At 43.6% G+C, this 18,119-nt stretch overlaps 1 protein-coding gene across 7 annotated transcripts in view; it reads right to left on the reverse strand.

Annotated features, from left to right (window-relative positions):
• SHANK1 (SH3 and multiple ankyrin repeat domains 1) overlaps positions 1-18,119 on the reverse strand; it is a 518,963-nt gene that overhangs the window by 208,165 nt on the left and 292,679 nt on the right. For all 7 annotated transcript variants that reach the window (XM_056543605.1, XM_056543607.1, XM_056543608.1 and 4 more), the window contains one exon: positions 2,645-2,722. In XM_056543605.1, coding sequence (XP_056399580.1) covers positions 2,645-2,722 — 78 coding nt within the window. The remainder of the gene's footprint in view (positions 1-2,644; positions 2,723-18,119) is intronic.

Here is an 18,119-nt window from a genome sequence, read left to right on the forward strand (position 1 = left end):
GAACATCGGAGCCGAAAGTGACCCATAAACATTTAGAAAATGTGATGCAGAGAAGAGAGAGTCGTAATGGCCGTTTGCTGATCTTCTGACATAGCGATAGCTATTCTGAATGAGATTGTGCATTGAATTGTGACAAAATAATTCTAAATTATGCACAAGCCGTACAGCCGGGAGCGAGGAGAAGGAAATTAAAGAATAAATATACACAACCGTCTCTGTTTGCAATGCACAGGGGACGTGAATGTTAATACAGCGCTGCGGAATCTGTGTGCGCTAAAAAGAAAGAATTATTATTTTTATTATTAATATGAGCTGGGGACAGTCTTGTGCACCGGCTTGTTGGTCGGCAGTCGGCAGGGTTCGAGTTATTTAGTCCAGGAAACCTTCCACAGAGAGGAATGTAATTATTCTTGTAGTCCGTCAGGCCTCCTGCAGGATATCGGCTTTATTCCCGAGCTCCTCGCCAAGTCTCCTGCAGTGTATTAGATGAAATGTTCTCACTGCGGCCAAGAATATTCTATTTTTGTATCACCGTAACAGCCATGGCCCTGGAAAAGGGATCCCCGTGTCTGGACTATAATACTCCCTCTGTTTAGAGGTGGCCATATACAGTATCTCCTATTTTTGTAAATATTTTTCTTCTATCTTTTCATGTGACAACACTGAAGAAATGACCCTTTGCTACAATGTAAAATAGTGAGTGCACAGCAGCGGGTTACCGGCTGCGTGAATCCTGTGGCGAGTTACGCTACCATTGATTTAACTGGGTCTACAGAAAGTCTGCAATAGTGTCAGATTGCCGGTCCGCGGACCCATACAAATGAATGGTAGCATAACTCGCAGCAGAAAACCCGCTGCTAGTTACTAGCGTGTGAACGCACCCTAACAGGGTTTAATGTTGTGTCCCCTCAAAATAACTCAATACGCAGCCATTAATATATAAACCTTCGCACAAAAAGGGAGTACACCCCAAGGGGAAATGCCCAAAGTGTCAAAATTTTGTGTGGCCATCATTATTTCCCAGCACTTCATTAAGCCTCTTGGACATGGAGTTCCCCAGATCTTCACAGGTTGTCCCTGGAGTCCTCTTCCTTCCTCCATGATGACATCACAGAGCTGGTGGATGTTCGAGACCTTATGCTTCCCCACCTTCCGTTTGAGGATGCCCCACAGATGCTCAATAGGGTTTAGGTCTGGAGACATGCTTGGCCTGTCAACTTTACCCTCAGCTTCTTTAGCAAGGCACTGGTGGTTTTGGAGGTGTTTGGGGTTGTTATCATGTGTGAATACTGCCCTGCGGCCCAGTCTTTGAAGGGAGGGGCTCATGCTCTGCTTTAGTATGTCACAGTACATGTTGGCATTCATGGTTCCCTTAAAGAACTGTAGTCCAAGTCATGCAGCCCAAGACCATGACACTCAACCACCATGCTTGACTGTAGGCAAGACACACTTGTCTTTGTACTCCTCACCTGGTTGCTGCCACACACACTTGACACCATCTGAACCATATAAGTTTATCTTGGTCTCATCTGACAACAGGACTTGGTTCCAGTAATCCATGTCCTTAGCCTCTAGTCTTCAGTAAACTGTTTTCAGGCATTCTTGTTCTTCATCTTAAGGAGAGGCTTCCTTCTGGATGACAGTCATGAAGACCATTTTGATACAGTGTGCAGTGTATGGTCTGATCACTGACAGGCTAACATCCTACCCCTTCAACCTCTGCAGCAATGCAGGCAGCACCCATATGTCAATTTCCCAAAGACACCTGGATAAGATGCTGAACATGTTTACCCAACTCCTTTGGTCGACCATGGCGAGGCCTGTTCTGAGTGGAAACTGTCCTGTGAAACAGCTGTATGGTCTTGCCCACCATCAGATCCTCAGAGTTATTTGCCATGAGGTGCCCTGTTAACTTCCAGAGACCAGTATTAGACAGTGTGAGAGTGATAACACCAAATTTAAGACACCTGTTATCCATTCACACCTGAGCCCTTGTAACATTAACAAGTAGCATGACACTGGGGAGGGAAAATGGCTAATGGGGCCCAACTGGGACATTTCCACTTATGAGTGTACTCACTATTGTTGCCAAGGTTTAGACATTAATTGCTGTGCGTTGGGTTATATTGAGGGGGCATAACATTAAACACTGTTATACAGGCTGCGCACTCACTACTTTACATTGTAGGGTCATTTCTTCAGTGTTGTCACATGAAAAGATAGAATAAAATAATTACAATATTACCTTTTGCCGTGTTTCCAAACCAGCGTGCCTGTAGCGTTGGCAGCCTTTGGCATGCTTTCGAGTTGTAGTTTTGTCACAGCTGGAAGCACACTGGTCGGGAAACACTGTCTTAAGGGGTAGAGTCCCCATTGGGCCCCCGTCTAGTACCAGGATCCAGGTGAAACCTCTACACCCCCTATAGTAATCCTCCCGTTGGTTCTATAAAGAGCATGTTGACTGCAATGAACCTTTGGATGGGGTGTTATTAAATATTGACTGATAGGGTACACATTCCTTTCTCCCCACTATGATAAATTTAGCAAACAAATTGTAATGGTACATTATAATTCAGATAAATATAATCACAATCTATTTAAAAAAAAAAAGAGAGAAGAACTAGAAGTAATTAAAAGTCCACACCTGGAAAGGGGTCTGTCCACCGTGGTTCTTTATACCTTTGCTTGCCCCCCGATACAGCAAGACTCGAGCACAGGTCTCCTGGAGAACAATGATAGAGAGTGTGACAAGTAATTTAGCACGAGTAGAGAGTGCAGGGCACAACCATCCTCTCCTTCCTGACTTTGTACAGGTGCATACATGATGATTAATGACAAGGTAAGTACAGCCTGCCAGAGCAAGACGAAGGGGAATTAGGGATATGAAGCAAAAATTAAAGAGCAGAATAAAGTAGGGTTGAAAAGCTTCTGAGCAGTGGTCTTGTGAGCAGGAAGGATGAGAATGCATGTACAGTATGGTCTGATTGTATAGCTTCAACACCCTAACACAACCTCTACAGGGAGACACCGGTATAACAAAGAATGTAAGCTGGCTTAACCCCTTAAGGACTCAGCCCATTTTGGCCTTAAGGACTCAGACAATTTAATTTTTACGTTTTCATTTTTTCCTCCTCACCTTCTAAAAATCATAACTCTTTTATATTTTCATCCACAGACTAGTATGAGGGCTTGTTTTTTGCGCGACCAGTTGTCCTTTGTAATGACATCACTCATTATATCATAAAATGTATGGCGCAACCAAAAAACACTATTTTTGTGGGGAAACTAAAACGAAAAACGCAATTTTGCTAATTTTGGAAGGTTTTGTTTTCACGCCGTACAATTTCTGGTAAAAATGACATGTGTTCTTTATTCTGAGGGTCAATACGATTAAAATGATACCCATTATTATATACTTTTATATTATTGTTGCGCTTAAAAAAAAATCACAAACTTTTTAACCAAATTAGTACGTTTATAATCCCTTTATTTTGATGACCTATAACTTTTTTATTTTTCCGTATAAGCGGCGGTATGGGGGCTCATTTTTTGCGCCATGATCTGTACTTTTTTTTTATACCACATTTGTATATAAAAAACTTTTAATACATTTTTTATAATTTTTTTTTTAATAAAATGTATTAAAAAAGTAGGAATTTTGGACTTTTTAAATTTTTTTTCGTTCACGCCGTTCACCGTACGGGATCATTAACATTTTATTTTAATAGTTCGGACATTTACGCACGCGGCGATACCAAATATGTCTATAAAAAATGTTTTTTACGCTTTTTGGGGGTAAAATAGGAAAAAACGGACGTTTTACTTTTTTATTGGGGGAGGGGATTTTTCACTTTTTTTTAACTTTTACTTTTACATTTTTTTACATTTTTTTTTACACTTGAATAGTCCCCATAGGGGAATATTCATAGCAATACCATGATTGCTAATACTGATCTGTTCTATGTATAGGACATAGAACAGATCAGTATTATCGGTCATCTCCTGCTCTGGTCTGCTCGATCACAGACCAGAGCAGGAGACGCCGGGAGCCGCACGGAGGAAGGAGAGGGGACCTCCGTGCGGCGTTATGAATGATCGGATCCCCGCAGCAGCACTGCGGGCGATCCGATCGTTCATTTTAATCGCGAACTGCCGCAGATGCCGGGATCTGTATTGATCCCGGCACCTGAGGGGTTAATGGCGGACGCCCGCGAGATCGCGGGCGTCGGCCATTGCCGGCGGGTCCCTGGCTGCGATTAGCAGCCGGGATCAGCCGCGCATGACACGGGCATCGCTCCGATGCCCGCGGTTATGCTTAGGACGTAAATGTACGTCCTGGTGCGTTAAGTACCACCTCACCAGGACGTACATTTACGTCCTGCGTCCTTAAGGGGTTAAAGGGGTACTCTTGTGGAAAGCTTTATTATTATTATTTATTTTTATTTTTTTTTTAAATCAACTGGTGCCAGAAAGTTAAACAGATTTGTAAATTACTTCTATTAAAAAATCTTAATCCTTCCAGTACTTTTTAGGATGCTTTTCTTTTTGGATTTCTCTGATGTCACGACCACAGTGCTCTCTGCTGACCTCTGCTGTGCATTTTTTGGAACTGTCCAGAGCAGGAGAAAATCCCCATAGCAAACATATGCTGCTCTGGACAGTTCCTAAAATGCACAGCAGAGAGCACTGTGGTCATGACATCAGAGAAATCCAAAAAGATAAGAATTTCCTCTGTAGTATTCAGCCCATAAAATGTATTGGAAGGATTAAGATTTTTTAATAGAAGTAATTTACAAATCTGTTTAACTTTCTGGCACCAGTTGATTTAAAAAAAAAAATTATTTCCACGGGAGTACCCCTTTAACCCCTTAAGGACGCAGGACGTAAATGTACGTCCTGGTGCGGTGGTACTTAACGCACCAGGACGTACATTTACGTCCTAAGCATAACCGCGGGCATCGGAGCGATGCCCGTGTCATGCGCGGCTGATCCCGGCTGCTGATCGCAGCCAGGGACCCGCCGGCAATGGCCGACGCCCGCGATCTCGCGGGCGTCCGCCATTAACCCCTCAGGTGCCGGGATCAATACAGATCCCGGCATCTGCGGCAGTGCGCGATTTAAATGAACGATCGGATCGCCCGCAGCGCTGCTGCGGGGATCCGATCATTCATAACACCGCACGGAGGTCCCCTCACCTTCCTCCGTGCGGCTCCCGGCGTCTTCTGCTCTGGTCTGTGATCGAGCAGACCAGAGCAGAAGATGACCGAAAACACTGATCTGTTCTATGTCCTATACATAGAACAGATCAGTATTAGCAATCATGGTATTGCTATGAATAGTCCCCTATGGGGACTATTCAAGTGTAAAAAAAAATGTAAAAAAATGTAAGTAAAAGTAAAAAAAAAAGTGAAAAATCCCCTCCCCCAATAAAAAAGTAAAACGTCAGTTTTTTCCTATTTTACCCCCAAAAAGCGTAATTTTTTTTTATAGACATATTTGGTATCGCCGCGTGCATAAATGTCCACACTATTAAAATGAAATGTTAATGATCCCGTACGGTTAACGGTGTGAACGAAAAAAAAAAAAAAAGTCCAAAATTCCTACTTTTTTAATACATTTTATTAAAAAAAAATTATAAAAAATGTATTAAAAGTTTTTTATATGCAAATGTGGTATCAAAAAAAAGTACAGATCATGGCACAAAAAATGAGCCCCCATACCGCCGCTTATACGGAAAAATAAAAAAGTTATAGGTCATCAAAATAAAGGGATTATAAACGTACTAATTTGGTTAAAAAGTTTGTGATTTTTTTTAAGCGCAACAATAATATAAAAGTATGTTATCATGGGTATCATTTTAATCTTAATGACCCTCAGAATAAAGAACACACGTCATTTTTACCATAAATTGTACGGCGTGAAAACGAAACCCTCCAAAATTAGCAAAATTGCGTTTTTCGTTTTAATTTCCCCACAAAAATAGTGTTTTTTGGTTGCGCCATACATTTTATGATATAATGAGTGATGTCATTACAAAGGACAACTGGTCGCGCAAAAAACAAGCCCTCATACTAGTCTGTGGATGAAAATATAAAAGAGTTATGATTTTTAGAAGGCGAGGAGGAAAAAATGAAAACGTAAAAATTAAATTGTCTGAGTCCTTAAGGCCAAAATGGGCTGAGTCCTTAAGGGGTTAAATCTCGTACAACCCTTGAACTTATATCTTCCTTTAGAAACAAACCAGCTCAGGGCAACCTGTCCCTAAATACGGGCACTCTTTAGTTTCCCTGTAGAAACCATTTCTAAAGCTGCTCTTTCCGAACTCTCGAAGTAAACAGGTGTTCACTGCATGGTGGGAAGTCGAGACTTATCAACTTCATGTCAAACACTGAACCCTTCTGCGGGCGCTAATACATTGCCAGCTCCACTAATGATAGGCTGGCAGCAATGTTGTATCAATGTGAGCTCTTCTTCTCGGGAACACAAGGCTGTGTCATGGATACCAAGACCTATGTGACATGGGGTGGACATTTTGCACAATTTTTGCTCAGTAGGTATCTATTATTTATTTGACCTATTGTATGCCAGTTCGTATCTATTTTAGAAGGGGGGCTGCAAAACATCAATTTCATATATACAGTATAGGAACATAACAATGCAATCAAACTTATCAGTTAGTGTCCAATACCTTCCTACGCCAAGGTACACCCCTAAAATAAAATTTGGCTGCAAGATTAATGGGTTGTCACCTTACCCAACCTTGACATGAAATTAGCACAGTGCTCTCTGCTGCCACCTCTGTCAATGTCTGAACGGTCTGAAGCAGGAGAGGTTTACTATGGGGATTTTCTTCTGCTCTGGACAGTTCCTGACATGGGCTGAGGTGGCGGCAAAGAGCATTGTGATCAGACTGGAAAGAACTACACAACTTCCTGTGGAGCATACAGCAGCAGATAAGTACTGGAAGGATTAAGATTTTTAAATTTAGTAAAGTAAAGTAATTTACAAATCTATATACTGTATATTTTTGGCTTCAGTTGATTTAAAACACTGTTTTTCCTTTGGAGTACCCCTTTATAATTTAAAAAAAGTATAAATTATATATGCCACTGCTGCGCTCATGTATAGGAAATTATAAGAGCATTTATTGTGGTCTGTGAAACGATTGTACATGAATTTCTAGCTTAAAGAAAAACAAGGACATATCAAACAATTTTTACAAACAGTAGTAAAAAATACCCCCCTATACTTACTCACTGTCCAGGAATTTATGGACAGTTGGCAACCCTCAGCACCCCAGTCCAACACTGCTAGGGTTTACAGCTAAACCAGAATCTCCTTCTAAAGAAATAGTCACACATCTGCTATGGGTCTGAAAGTGACTCCCAGGGTAGCTTCCAGTAGGTGGCACTAGAGACAGCTTTCTTCCTTTTTGATTTAAAAGTCTACTGTGGTGCCGTGCAACTTATCCCCTATCCAAAGGACAAGGCATAAGTGTCTGATCTCCGGCACTCCCATAGAGATGCATGGAGGGGGGTGTCGGCCACTGCATCGTGCAGGGGTCGAGAGTCTCTGTTTGTGGGGAGAACCGGGGTGCCGTACTGGAGATTGCGGGGGTCCCAGCTGTCGGACCCCCGCGATCTCCTGCATGGCAGACCCCAGTTAGGGCTGCTGTATCTCCTATAGAGATGCATGAAGAGGGCATGTCAGCAGCTGCTTTGTGCGAGGGTCAACATGCTCCGTTCCTGGGGAGAACCAGGGTGCCCTGTAGGGGATCGCGGGGGTCCCAGCTGTCAGACCCCAGCAATCAGACACCTGTCCCCTATCCTGCACTTCAGTACTCCTTTAAAAATATTTGCATACTTTTTCCCCAGGTATCATTTTTGGTAAGCCAAGACCCATTTGTCTAGGCCATGCCCCTTTGTCCCACTTGGCGGAAGTGTCATAAAATGTGGTACAAAGTCATGCATGCCAAGCCAAATACCAGCGCATTTGCAAACATAAATCTGGGACACTTAGGCTAGTCCAAGAATGGATGTGCTATAACATCCTTGGTATACATACAGCACCACTGGGTCAAACCTAGACTCTACATAGGGTGGCAGACAAACTGTTATGCAAGTGTGATGTCCCAGCATCCCAGCAAGGAAACAGGCTTCCATTCTGCACTGCCCCCTGTACTGTGGAAGATTTACCAATATTTCTGCCTCAATAAAGATAGTTATTAGTAAGTAGTAAAACGTAGGTGGGATGGGCGCTGCAACACCTAATGCTTGCAGCTGAGAGAATAGACCAAGCAGTGGGGTGCCAGACAATTGCAGGAAGAAAAACAATTCCAAAATTATAGAAGAAATGTCTGCACTCACCACGTAGATCCTTTTAAAATCCGGACTTTATTCAAGCAAATAGCAATGTCCATAACAGAGATAATCACACCCGGGTGAACAGGGAGGGAGAGCAGCTAGCGGCGATGCAGCCGGAGTATACTGGAACGACAGCACCGTTTCTCGTCTATGACGCTTGTTCCGGTTCCTAGATCTTTGGATTACTATTCAGGTATATATAACAAGGGGAAGGGGGAGGAGTGACCCAACCTGCAAAATGGTATATACTTCCAAAAGTGCATAAGTCGCTGACCCGATCCCCTGGTCGCCCTATTATGGAGGGGATCGGGTCAGCGACAGAGTCACTGTCCAAATATCTAGAATGGTTAATTTCACCTCTTCTTCCCGATATTCCCTCTTAGTGTAAGAGATACTAGTGATCTTATCAATACACTTAGCGATTTTGTTTGGCAAGATTCCTATGCTTTGGTGTCTCTGGATGTAGAAAGTTTATATACCCGCATTCCATGGGAAACGGGTATAAGAGCTATGTCCCATTTTTTGTCTTTTTCAGGTAAAAGTGGTAATTTTTTTTCTTTTGTCCCAGAAGCTTTGAAGTTTATTATGGAGAATAATACTTTTATGTATAACAATGAGTGGTACAGACAATTACACGGTACCCCGATGGGGTCACCAGTATGATGTACCCTAGCTAATATTTATTTGGCTATCTTTGAAAAAACATACGTCCACACTCTCAAGAACCCCTTCACCCGTTGTGTGAAGCGGTTCTTGAGACATGTGGACGATGTGTTAATTATATGGGACGGTACATGTGAAGAGTTTAAACAATTTGTACAATACCTAAATGGAAATGATATGAATATGTTATTTACTTTTGAATTCGGAGGAAAATCACAACATTTTTGGGATATTAATCTAACATTAAAAAAATCAAGAACTAGTTACAGCAAGATACAGAAAAAATATTGCGAAAAATTCTCTATTAGATTATAATAGTTCTCATCCCCACTATGTAAAAAATAATATTCCTTACTCCCAATTTATTTGCTTAAAAAGAATAAATTGTGATAAAATAAAATATTATGAGCAACCCGAAGAGCTAAAGATACGCTTGAAAGAAAGACATTGGGGGACATGTATCATTATTTGTGTATGGTAGAATCATTTTACCCCTTTTTCCGAATTCTAAATTATGCGCAGAAAAGCTAAATTTATTAATTAAGTGCAATGAGCTTCATAAATTGCGGGTAAATGTAGAAATCTCCTCAATCCACTCTTTGGAAAATAGAATCGATGATTTAGAGCATCTTGCTACGTTAAGTCCAAGATGGCTTACATTTGCGCAAAAAAAATAGCTCTTGCGGCAAAAATTTTGGTGTAAAGGAAAAGTACGCAGTTAATAAATCCATGTGTACTATAGATGTCACTCCAAGGTACCCCGATTCAGCCACATCTGGAGGACATGCTCTACCAAAACGTGCGCAAAAAAAAATGCGCAAAAAAAGGGCTTGTGCAAAATTTCGCGCAAACAAATACACATAAAACAGGGGTAAAATCTTTGATACATGTCCCCCCTTATCCAGATAAAATTATAGAAGACGCATTTCAAAAACCAGAAAAAAGAGACAGAAAAGAATTACTAGTCCCCAATAGATTGAAAAAGAAGAAAAAAAGTAAAAGCGTTAATTTTTAACGTAAATTTGTTTTCCCTTAGTCCTAACAGCAGCACAAGTGGGGTGTTCTGCCCCTGTGAAGCTGGCAGGACGGTGGAATTTTTAATTCCGCCCAAGCAATTTAAATTAATTAGCCCCCCCATAAAAGGCCTCCTCCCCTAGGCCATCTCGCTTAATAACAAGTAACAAAAAAGTTTAGGGCGGGAAATTTGTGTGCTGCTGTTAGGACTAAGGGAAAACAAATTTACGTTAAAAATTAACGCTTCCCTTACGTCCTAACCAGCAGCACAAGTGGGGACTTAGCGAGTAACAACACAAATAGGGAGGGACTACGGCAGAGTGGCACTTAGGATTGACTGCCCAAAGGCCAACTCTTCCGATCGTTTGGCATTAACCCTGTAATGACTCAAAAAAGTATTGTGGGTGCTCCAAGAAGCAGCAGCACAAATCTGTTCCAGAGGAACAGACCTTTTCTCAGCAAAGGAAGTAGAGACTGCCCTAGTGGAATGGGCAGTGACAAAGGCAGGAGGAGTTAGCTCCTGGACTATGAAGGTCTCTCGGATTGCCTCCTTAATCCACCTACTCAGGGTAGGTTTAGAGGCTTTCAAGCCCTTGTTCTTTCCAGAAAAAGAGACAAGGAGGTGTTCCGACTTCCTGAATTCTCCAGTTCTTGAGATATAGACTCTGAGAGCTCTAGAGATGTCCAGAGTGTGGTCAACCGCTTCTTCAGGAGAGGATGGATTAGGCAGTAGAACTGGAAGAGAAATGACCTGGTTGGTATTGGAGAAAGTCGGAACCTTAGGAAGGAAGGTAGGTAAAAACCTCAACAGGACTCTGTCCTGTAGAAAAACAGTGTAAGGCTCGAAAGCCGAAAGGGCCTGAAGCTCACCCACTCTCTTGGCTGAGGTTATGGCCAATAAAAAAGTGACTTTAAGGGATAAATACCTAAAGTCTACTTCTTCCAGAGGTTCAAAGGGGGGAGCGCATAACCCCCTGAGAACAGTGGTTAAATCCCAACTGGGAATAGGTCTGAGAACTGTAGGTTTAAGTCTTTCAGCCCCTTTGAGGAATCTTCTAACCAGGGATTCTTGTGATAGAGACCTGCCTAGGAAGGCAGAGAGTGCTGCGACCTGAACCTTTAAGGTGGATGGGCTAAGACCCTTGTCAAGGCCATCCTGGAGAAAACGCAGTATTGCAGAAAGAGGAGGATCTGAGGTAACTACCTCTTTCGTTGCACACCATTGAAGGAAAATCTTCTTTATCCTGGAGTAAACCTTGTTTGTAGACTCTGCTCTCGAGTGTGCAATAGTTCTCAAGACCTCCGCAGGAAGCCCACTCCTTAGTAGGGTCCTGTCAATCTCCAGGCTGTCAGATTGAGTCTCCTCAGATCTAGGCAGGAGCCTGTGTTGTGAGACACAAGGTTCTGCACGTGGGGAAGCCTCCAATAACACCCCTGACTCATCCTCATGAGTTGGGTGAACCAGGACCTCTTCGGCCAGAATGGGATGATGGCAATCACTGAGGTCTGGTCTTGCCTGACTTTCATCAATACCCTGGGTATCATGGAAAGTGGAGGGAATATGTAGGCCAGCCTGAACCTCCATGCGATGGACAGAGCGTCTATCGCCACCGGATTGTCCTCCTTGTAAAGGGAACAAAACTTGCTCACTTTGGCATTCAGCCGGGTTGCCATGAGGTCTATTTCTGGTGTACCCCACTTCAGGGTTATCCTCCTGAAGATCTTCTCGTTGAGAGACCATTCTCCCTGGACTGCAAGCCCGCGACTTAGACGATCTGCCACTACGTTGAGATCCCCCTTGATGTGGACTGCAACAAGGTGGGATAGGTTGAGCTCTGCCCATGATAGAATAAGTCCGGTCTCCCTGAGGAGCACTTGGGACTTTGTGCCACCCTGTCTGTTGATATAAGCCACTACAGTGGTGTTGTCTGACCGGACTCTTATTGCTTTCCCTAAGATATGGGGAGCAAAGTGGAGGAGCGCAAGACGAACTGCTCTCAGTTCTCTCATGTTGGATGAGAGTAACCTTTCCTGAGGGGTCCAGGTACCCTGAACCGGATGGTCGTCCAGATGGGCTCCCCACCCTAGAAGGGAGGCGTCTGTGGTCAGAGTGATCCACAGAGGTTGAATCAAGGACTTCCCATCTGTCAGGTTCGTCCACCACCTGAGAGAGGCACGGACTTCGGACGACAGGGTGCACTTTTTGTCCAACCCACTGGGGTTGCGATTCCAGGCAGTCAAGACCTGATCTTGGAGAGGTCGGAGGTGCCACAGGGCCCAGGGGACTGCTTCTGCAGACGCTGACATGTGGCCCAACATCTTCATTAGAGTTCTGATGGGCACTCTGCGTGGTACCGACAAAAACTCTGCGGCTTTTATGACGCGCTCTCTCCTTTCTGGGGTGAGAGACAGCGTCATCCGAGAGGAGTCTAGGACAAACCCCAGAAAACCTTCTTGAGGTAGATGGGATGATCTCGGATTTTTCCCAATTTATGAGCCACCCTAGGTGTTGAAGAAAATCCAGGGTCAGTTGAAGATGAGCTTGAAGAATGTCTAGAGTCGCGGCTTTTAAAAGCCAGTCGTCTAGATAAGGAACAATCTCTAGGCCTTTTAGTCTTAGAGCAGAGACAACTGGAGCCACCACCTTTGTGAAGGTGTGGGGAGCGGAGGTAATGCCGAACGGTAGAACAGCAAATTGGAAATGCCTTACCATACCTTTTATGGTGACGGCGATTCTTAAGAACTTCCTGTGGGCAGGAAATATAGGGACATGAAGGTATGCATCCTTCAAGTCTATAGTGACCATGAGATCTTGTGGGTTCAGGATACTGACCACCGAGCGAATGGTTTCCATTCTGAACCGCCTTTTCCTTATAAATCGGTTTAGGTAGCGCAGGTCTATTATCATGCGCCAGTCGCCATTTGGTTTGGGAACCAAAAATATCGGGGAGTAGACGCCAGATCCTCTTTGATCTGGGGGAACTTCTTCCAAAGCTTGCTTTCCCAGTATTGGAGAACTGAGGTTTCTATGACAGCCTGTTTTGGCTGAGGAAGTAACTTTGTTAAGACAAACTTCCTTGGGGGAGGGGAGGTAAATTCTATCCTGTACCCCGACTGAATAACCTTCAGAACCCAGGGATCCTGGATTTCTTGCATCCAGGTTGTAAGGAATAAACTTAAACGTCCTCCTACTGGAGGAGGATGGGCAGATAGATTCTCTGCAACAAACACTTGAGGGGAAGGGAGAGGGAAAACGTTGGTGGATGTCAGTGGAGAGTCATAGCTCGGCCTTCCGGTCTTTACCGCGGCCGCGACCTCCACCACGTTTTTGAAAGGACTGACGTCTCTGGGATCTAGGAGGGCCCTGGGACTTCCCCCCTCTTGCTCTACCTTTACCCCGAAAGGCTTGAACAGGAAGGCACCTGCCTTTTTTGTCAGCATAACCTTCCATTATGCGATCCAGCTCAGAACCAAATAGCCAAGTAGGCTCGAAAGGCATCCCACACAAGTTAAACTTGGAGGTGTTGTCCGCTACCCAAGGGCGTAACCACAAGGGACGTCTGCTAGCAGAAGCGAGTGCCATGGACTTGGCAGCTAGCTTAAGGTGTTGCTGGGAGGCCTCGCAGAGGAAGTCTATACCAAGGAGGAGTGTCTTGAAGCTGTCCAAGATGTCTTCCCTAGGGACATTGTTGTCAATCTCAGTCTGTATGCGCTCCACACGCTCCTTCACGAAGTCAGACACTTCTCCCGAGGCAATAGCCACAGAGGCAGACGCTGATGCTGCTGAATATGTGCGTCTGAGAAGGGAATCCACCTTCCTATCAAGCGGGTCCTGGAGGTTGCTTCCATCATCCGCGGGAACCAAGACTCTCTTGGACAGTTTATTTACTGCCATATCAACCTTAGGAGGTGGCATCCAGGAATCAGATTCCGCGTCCGAGAGAGGGTACATCAATTTGAAGGTACGAGTGACAAGCGCAGGTTTATCTGGGTGCTTCCACTCAGCCTTCATCATCTTTTTGCGTGCATCATTCACCTTGAAAACCCAAGGTTCTCTAGAGGTGGATGCAGAGGCTTCCCCTTGGTCAACATCCTGGTCCCTTGACCGGATGGACCTAAGTAATCTCTGCGTCTTTTCCGCAGGGAAAAGAGGCGGACACATCTTCACCTCAACAGGCTGTTCAGACTGTACAGATGACCTCTGGTCCAATACATCGATCGACATAACGGATTCTTCCGCCACAGAAGGAGGAGTGGATTCAGTTCTAGCTCTTTTGGGAACAAGAGCACTCTTAATTTCAGATATGGAATTTCCCATAAACTCCTTCATCCAGATGAACATGTCCTGGACAGTAGGTTCAGCTGGATTAGGGGGTGGACGGCAACCGGGACACCTGTTATATTCGTAAGCGTCCGGAAGCGGAGTGCCGCAATTGGCGCAAGCTAGATGGCGTTTTTTGGCGCTAGCCTTACGACCACCAGAGTGTGGGTCACTAGAGGAAGGAGTAGACATGACTCTGGAAAGAAAGAAAATAAGTTAGGGATAATAAACAAAATTATTATCGCCCTAACGCCAAATAGAGAGGGAGAGATACCTATAATGCAGATAGGAGCTCTAACCACTAATGCTAGGCTTGTAAATAGGACTAGCTATGATGGCAGCAGAGACTGAATGAAGGTCTCAGCTGTCTTTATATGGGAAAGGGCCCGGAAGCCCCGCCCCCTTCAGAGAAGATCAGCCTGCAATAGGCTGAAACACCCGGAAGGGAATTTTTAATAAAAATTATCCACTGAGCCCTTCCCTAACTAGGAAAGGGCTCACGCCTGACTTTCCACCTAAGTATAAAACTTAAAAGGCAGCGCAAAGCGCTGAAGAAAGTGAGGCCGGGACCGGAAGTCGTCAGATGACGTACTTCCGGTCCACGGCTCGCACAGAGTAATGGAGGCGAGCGTGAGCCGGGACACGTGGGACGCCAGGCGGGTAAGAAAAAAACCTGCAGCGGCATCCCTAATGCTATGAGGGATCACCGGATCCTTGTAGCAATAAAATAGTCAAAACAAATAGTTTTAAGATAAACCAGGCCGGAGGCCCAGATAATATAAAGAGAAAAAAACAGGGGGCAGTTGAAAAAGGTACTGCGCCCCAAAAATATCTCCCCAATACAGGGGAGACATCCAGGCAGGCTCCAAAGGAGCCTGCACCGTCCTGCTGTCCTTACACAGGACAGAAAAAAAGCGAGATGGCCTAGGGGAGGAGGCCTTTTATGGGGGGGCTAATTAATTTAAATTGCTTGGGCGGAATTAAAAATTCCACCGTCCTGCCAGCTTCACAGGGGCAGAACACCCCACTTGTGCTGCTGGTTAGGACGTAAGGGAAGCATTGATAATAAAAGATTGATATTCTCTTTTGATAATAGCCCTATGAACAATACAATAAAAAATGCAATCCTTGCTAACTGGTTTATTTTACAACAAGATCCCTTGATATCAGAAATAGCTAAAAATAAACCCATAGTCACATTCAGAAAAAATAAGACAATTCATGATTATATCAAAAAAGAGAAAAAAATGAAAAAAACCTAATTCAGACTGGCTTTCAAAACAAGTGGCGCACGGTAATTTTCCTTGCGGTAATTGCAACTACTGCAAATATATATGCGGCGACAGAAAAATTTCAACCTAGGTGGTTATTCTCTTACTGTAAATCAGTTTATTTCTTGCCAAAGTACCTATTTATCTACTCGCATACGTGGACATATTTATTCACTGCGAACTAAAGTAGGTGCAACGCGATTTATAGCACACGTGGATAATTTCCATAATGGAAAGTCAGAAGACTTCAAATTTGCAGGAAATACAACTAATTCCTTTACAACCAATAGGCGTCAATCGACATCAAAAACTGTTACAATGTGAAGCAAATTGGATTACCAAATTAAAAGCTTTGGGCCCTAATGGGTTAAATGAAAGAAACCATTTTAGTTCATTTTTATAGATCGCAGGATAATTGTTTTTTTTCTTTGTTTTTACTATTGTGATTTGTATACTTACCTGGTGTTGGGTCACTCCTCCCCCTTTCCCCTTGTTATATATACCTGTATAGTAATCCAAAGATCTAGGAACCTGAAGAAGCGTCATAGATGAGAAACGGCGCTGTCGTTCCAGTATACTCCGGCTGCATCGCCGCTAGCTGCTCTCCCTCCCTGTTCACCCGGGTGTGATTATCTCTGTTATGGACATTGCTATTTGCTTGAATAAAGCCCGGATTTTAAAAGGATCTACATGGTGAGTGCAGACATTTCTTCTATAATTTTGGAATAGTTATTAGTAACCTTGCATTGTGGTCATCATTGCCCCCGTGCTTGGCCCAGGAGGCTATCCCAACCTCAGAACGTGTAGGTTAACATTGCCCTGGCATCACGAAGCATACAATCCATTCCCATTCCACCCGTAGGAACCACACAAGGTGCTAGGTTGTGCCCATTCACTGCATTGGAGCGTATTTAGGGGTAATGACAGGTTACTGATGTGCTCAAAATAACCAGTTTTTAATGGATACCTAAAATTTAATCTAGTCTTCAATATAAAAAACTGGATGACAGGTAACCCTACACCAGTGGTCTCCCAACTGTGAACCTCAAGATGTTGCCAAGCTATAACTCCCAGCATGCCCGGACAGCCAACGGCTGTCCGGGCATGCTGGGAGTTATAGCTTTGCAACAGCTGGAGGTCCACAGTTTGGAGATCACTGCTCTACACATTTTATAGGATTTACTGAAAATGACCCCTGCAAAGAGGTGACATACTGTAATGCAGCATTGCAGGAGACAAGGGCATTAGAGGAAGATACATAGTTTACTAATCACAGTATTCTTCATTATGGCCAGCAGGAGGCACTGTCATCCTTAGGCAATTTCTAATTAATTTACAGGATTTTGCTTGCAAATGATTGTTATTTTGAATATATGTGTGGAAGTGTGGAAGTAAATGTCTATATGGGGAGGAAGGTCAGACTTTTCTTATAATAATTGCAAAAAGCTGTACAAAAGAGAAGATATACCAATGTGTGTCACGTCTTTCATACCCCGAGTTCTCAGTAAGTAGAGGGGGGTCCTCCATTTAGGAGCCCTTTCTATTGGCCATGGCTAAATGCAGCTACAAAGAACATCCCTCACCTCGGAGGACCCAGCACTTTGTGCATTACATAGGTAACCTATTGATTTTATTCAGCACTGTGCAGTACTTCATTTCACCTGCGGTAGTGCTGTAGAGACAATGAACACTGACTTACTATACTGAAACCAGAATCTCCTTCTAAAGATATAGTCACACACCTGCTATGGGTCTGAAAGTGACTCCCAGGGTAGCTTCCCCAGTAGGTGGCACTAGAGACAGCTTTCTTCCTTTTTGAGATTCTGACTTGGGTGGGTTCACACCACAATTTTGCTATACGGTTTCGGAAAAAAAAAATGTATGCAACCGTACAGAAAACCGTGCCCATAGACTTCCCATTCAAAACCGTATGCACCATAATGCATACGGTTGTCTCCGTTTTTCAAACCATACAGTTTTTTACTTTTTTTTTTCCGGACAGAAAACCGTAGCCTACCACGGTTTTTGGTCAGGGTGAAAAACTGTATTAAACCGTATACGTTTTTTTTTTTTCTTTAACATGGGAGTCAATGGGAACCGTACAGAACCATATGTGCATACAGTTCCATCCGGTTTTCACCATACGGTTTTTGGCTTTGCACAGTTTTGTTTCTTGGAATTTCAATCAAACAAGTGAAACTTTATTCATAATGGAGTGAAAAGTTAAAAACGTATACTTTTTTTTTCTTAAAAAACGGATGCAACCGGACATTTTTCAAACCATATACGGTTTTCAACCGTATACAGATAAAAATTTGTACACACGTTTTGATACAGTTTAGTCAGGTTTTGAGGAATCCGTTTTTTTAAATCAAAAACTTGATACGGGAACTGAATTGCAAAAAGGTGGTGTGAACCCGGCCTTACTGCCAGCTTTTCCCCATAGCTTAGCCTGTGATAATTTATCATCAGGGAATCCTAACCACA

This window comes from Hyla sarda, chromosome 10 (genome assembly GCF_029499605.1).
Source record: "Hyla sarda isolate aHylSar1 chromosome 10, aHylSar1.hap1, whole genome shotgun sequence".
Lineage (NCBI taxonomy): Eukaryota > Metazoa > Chordata > Amphibia > Anura > Hylidae > Hyla > Hyla sarda.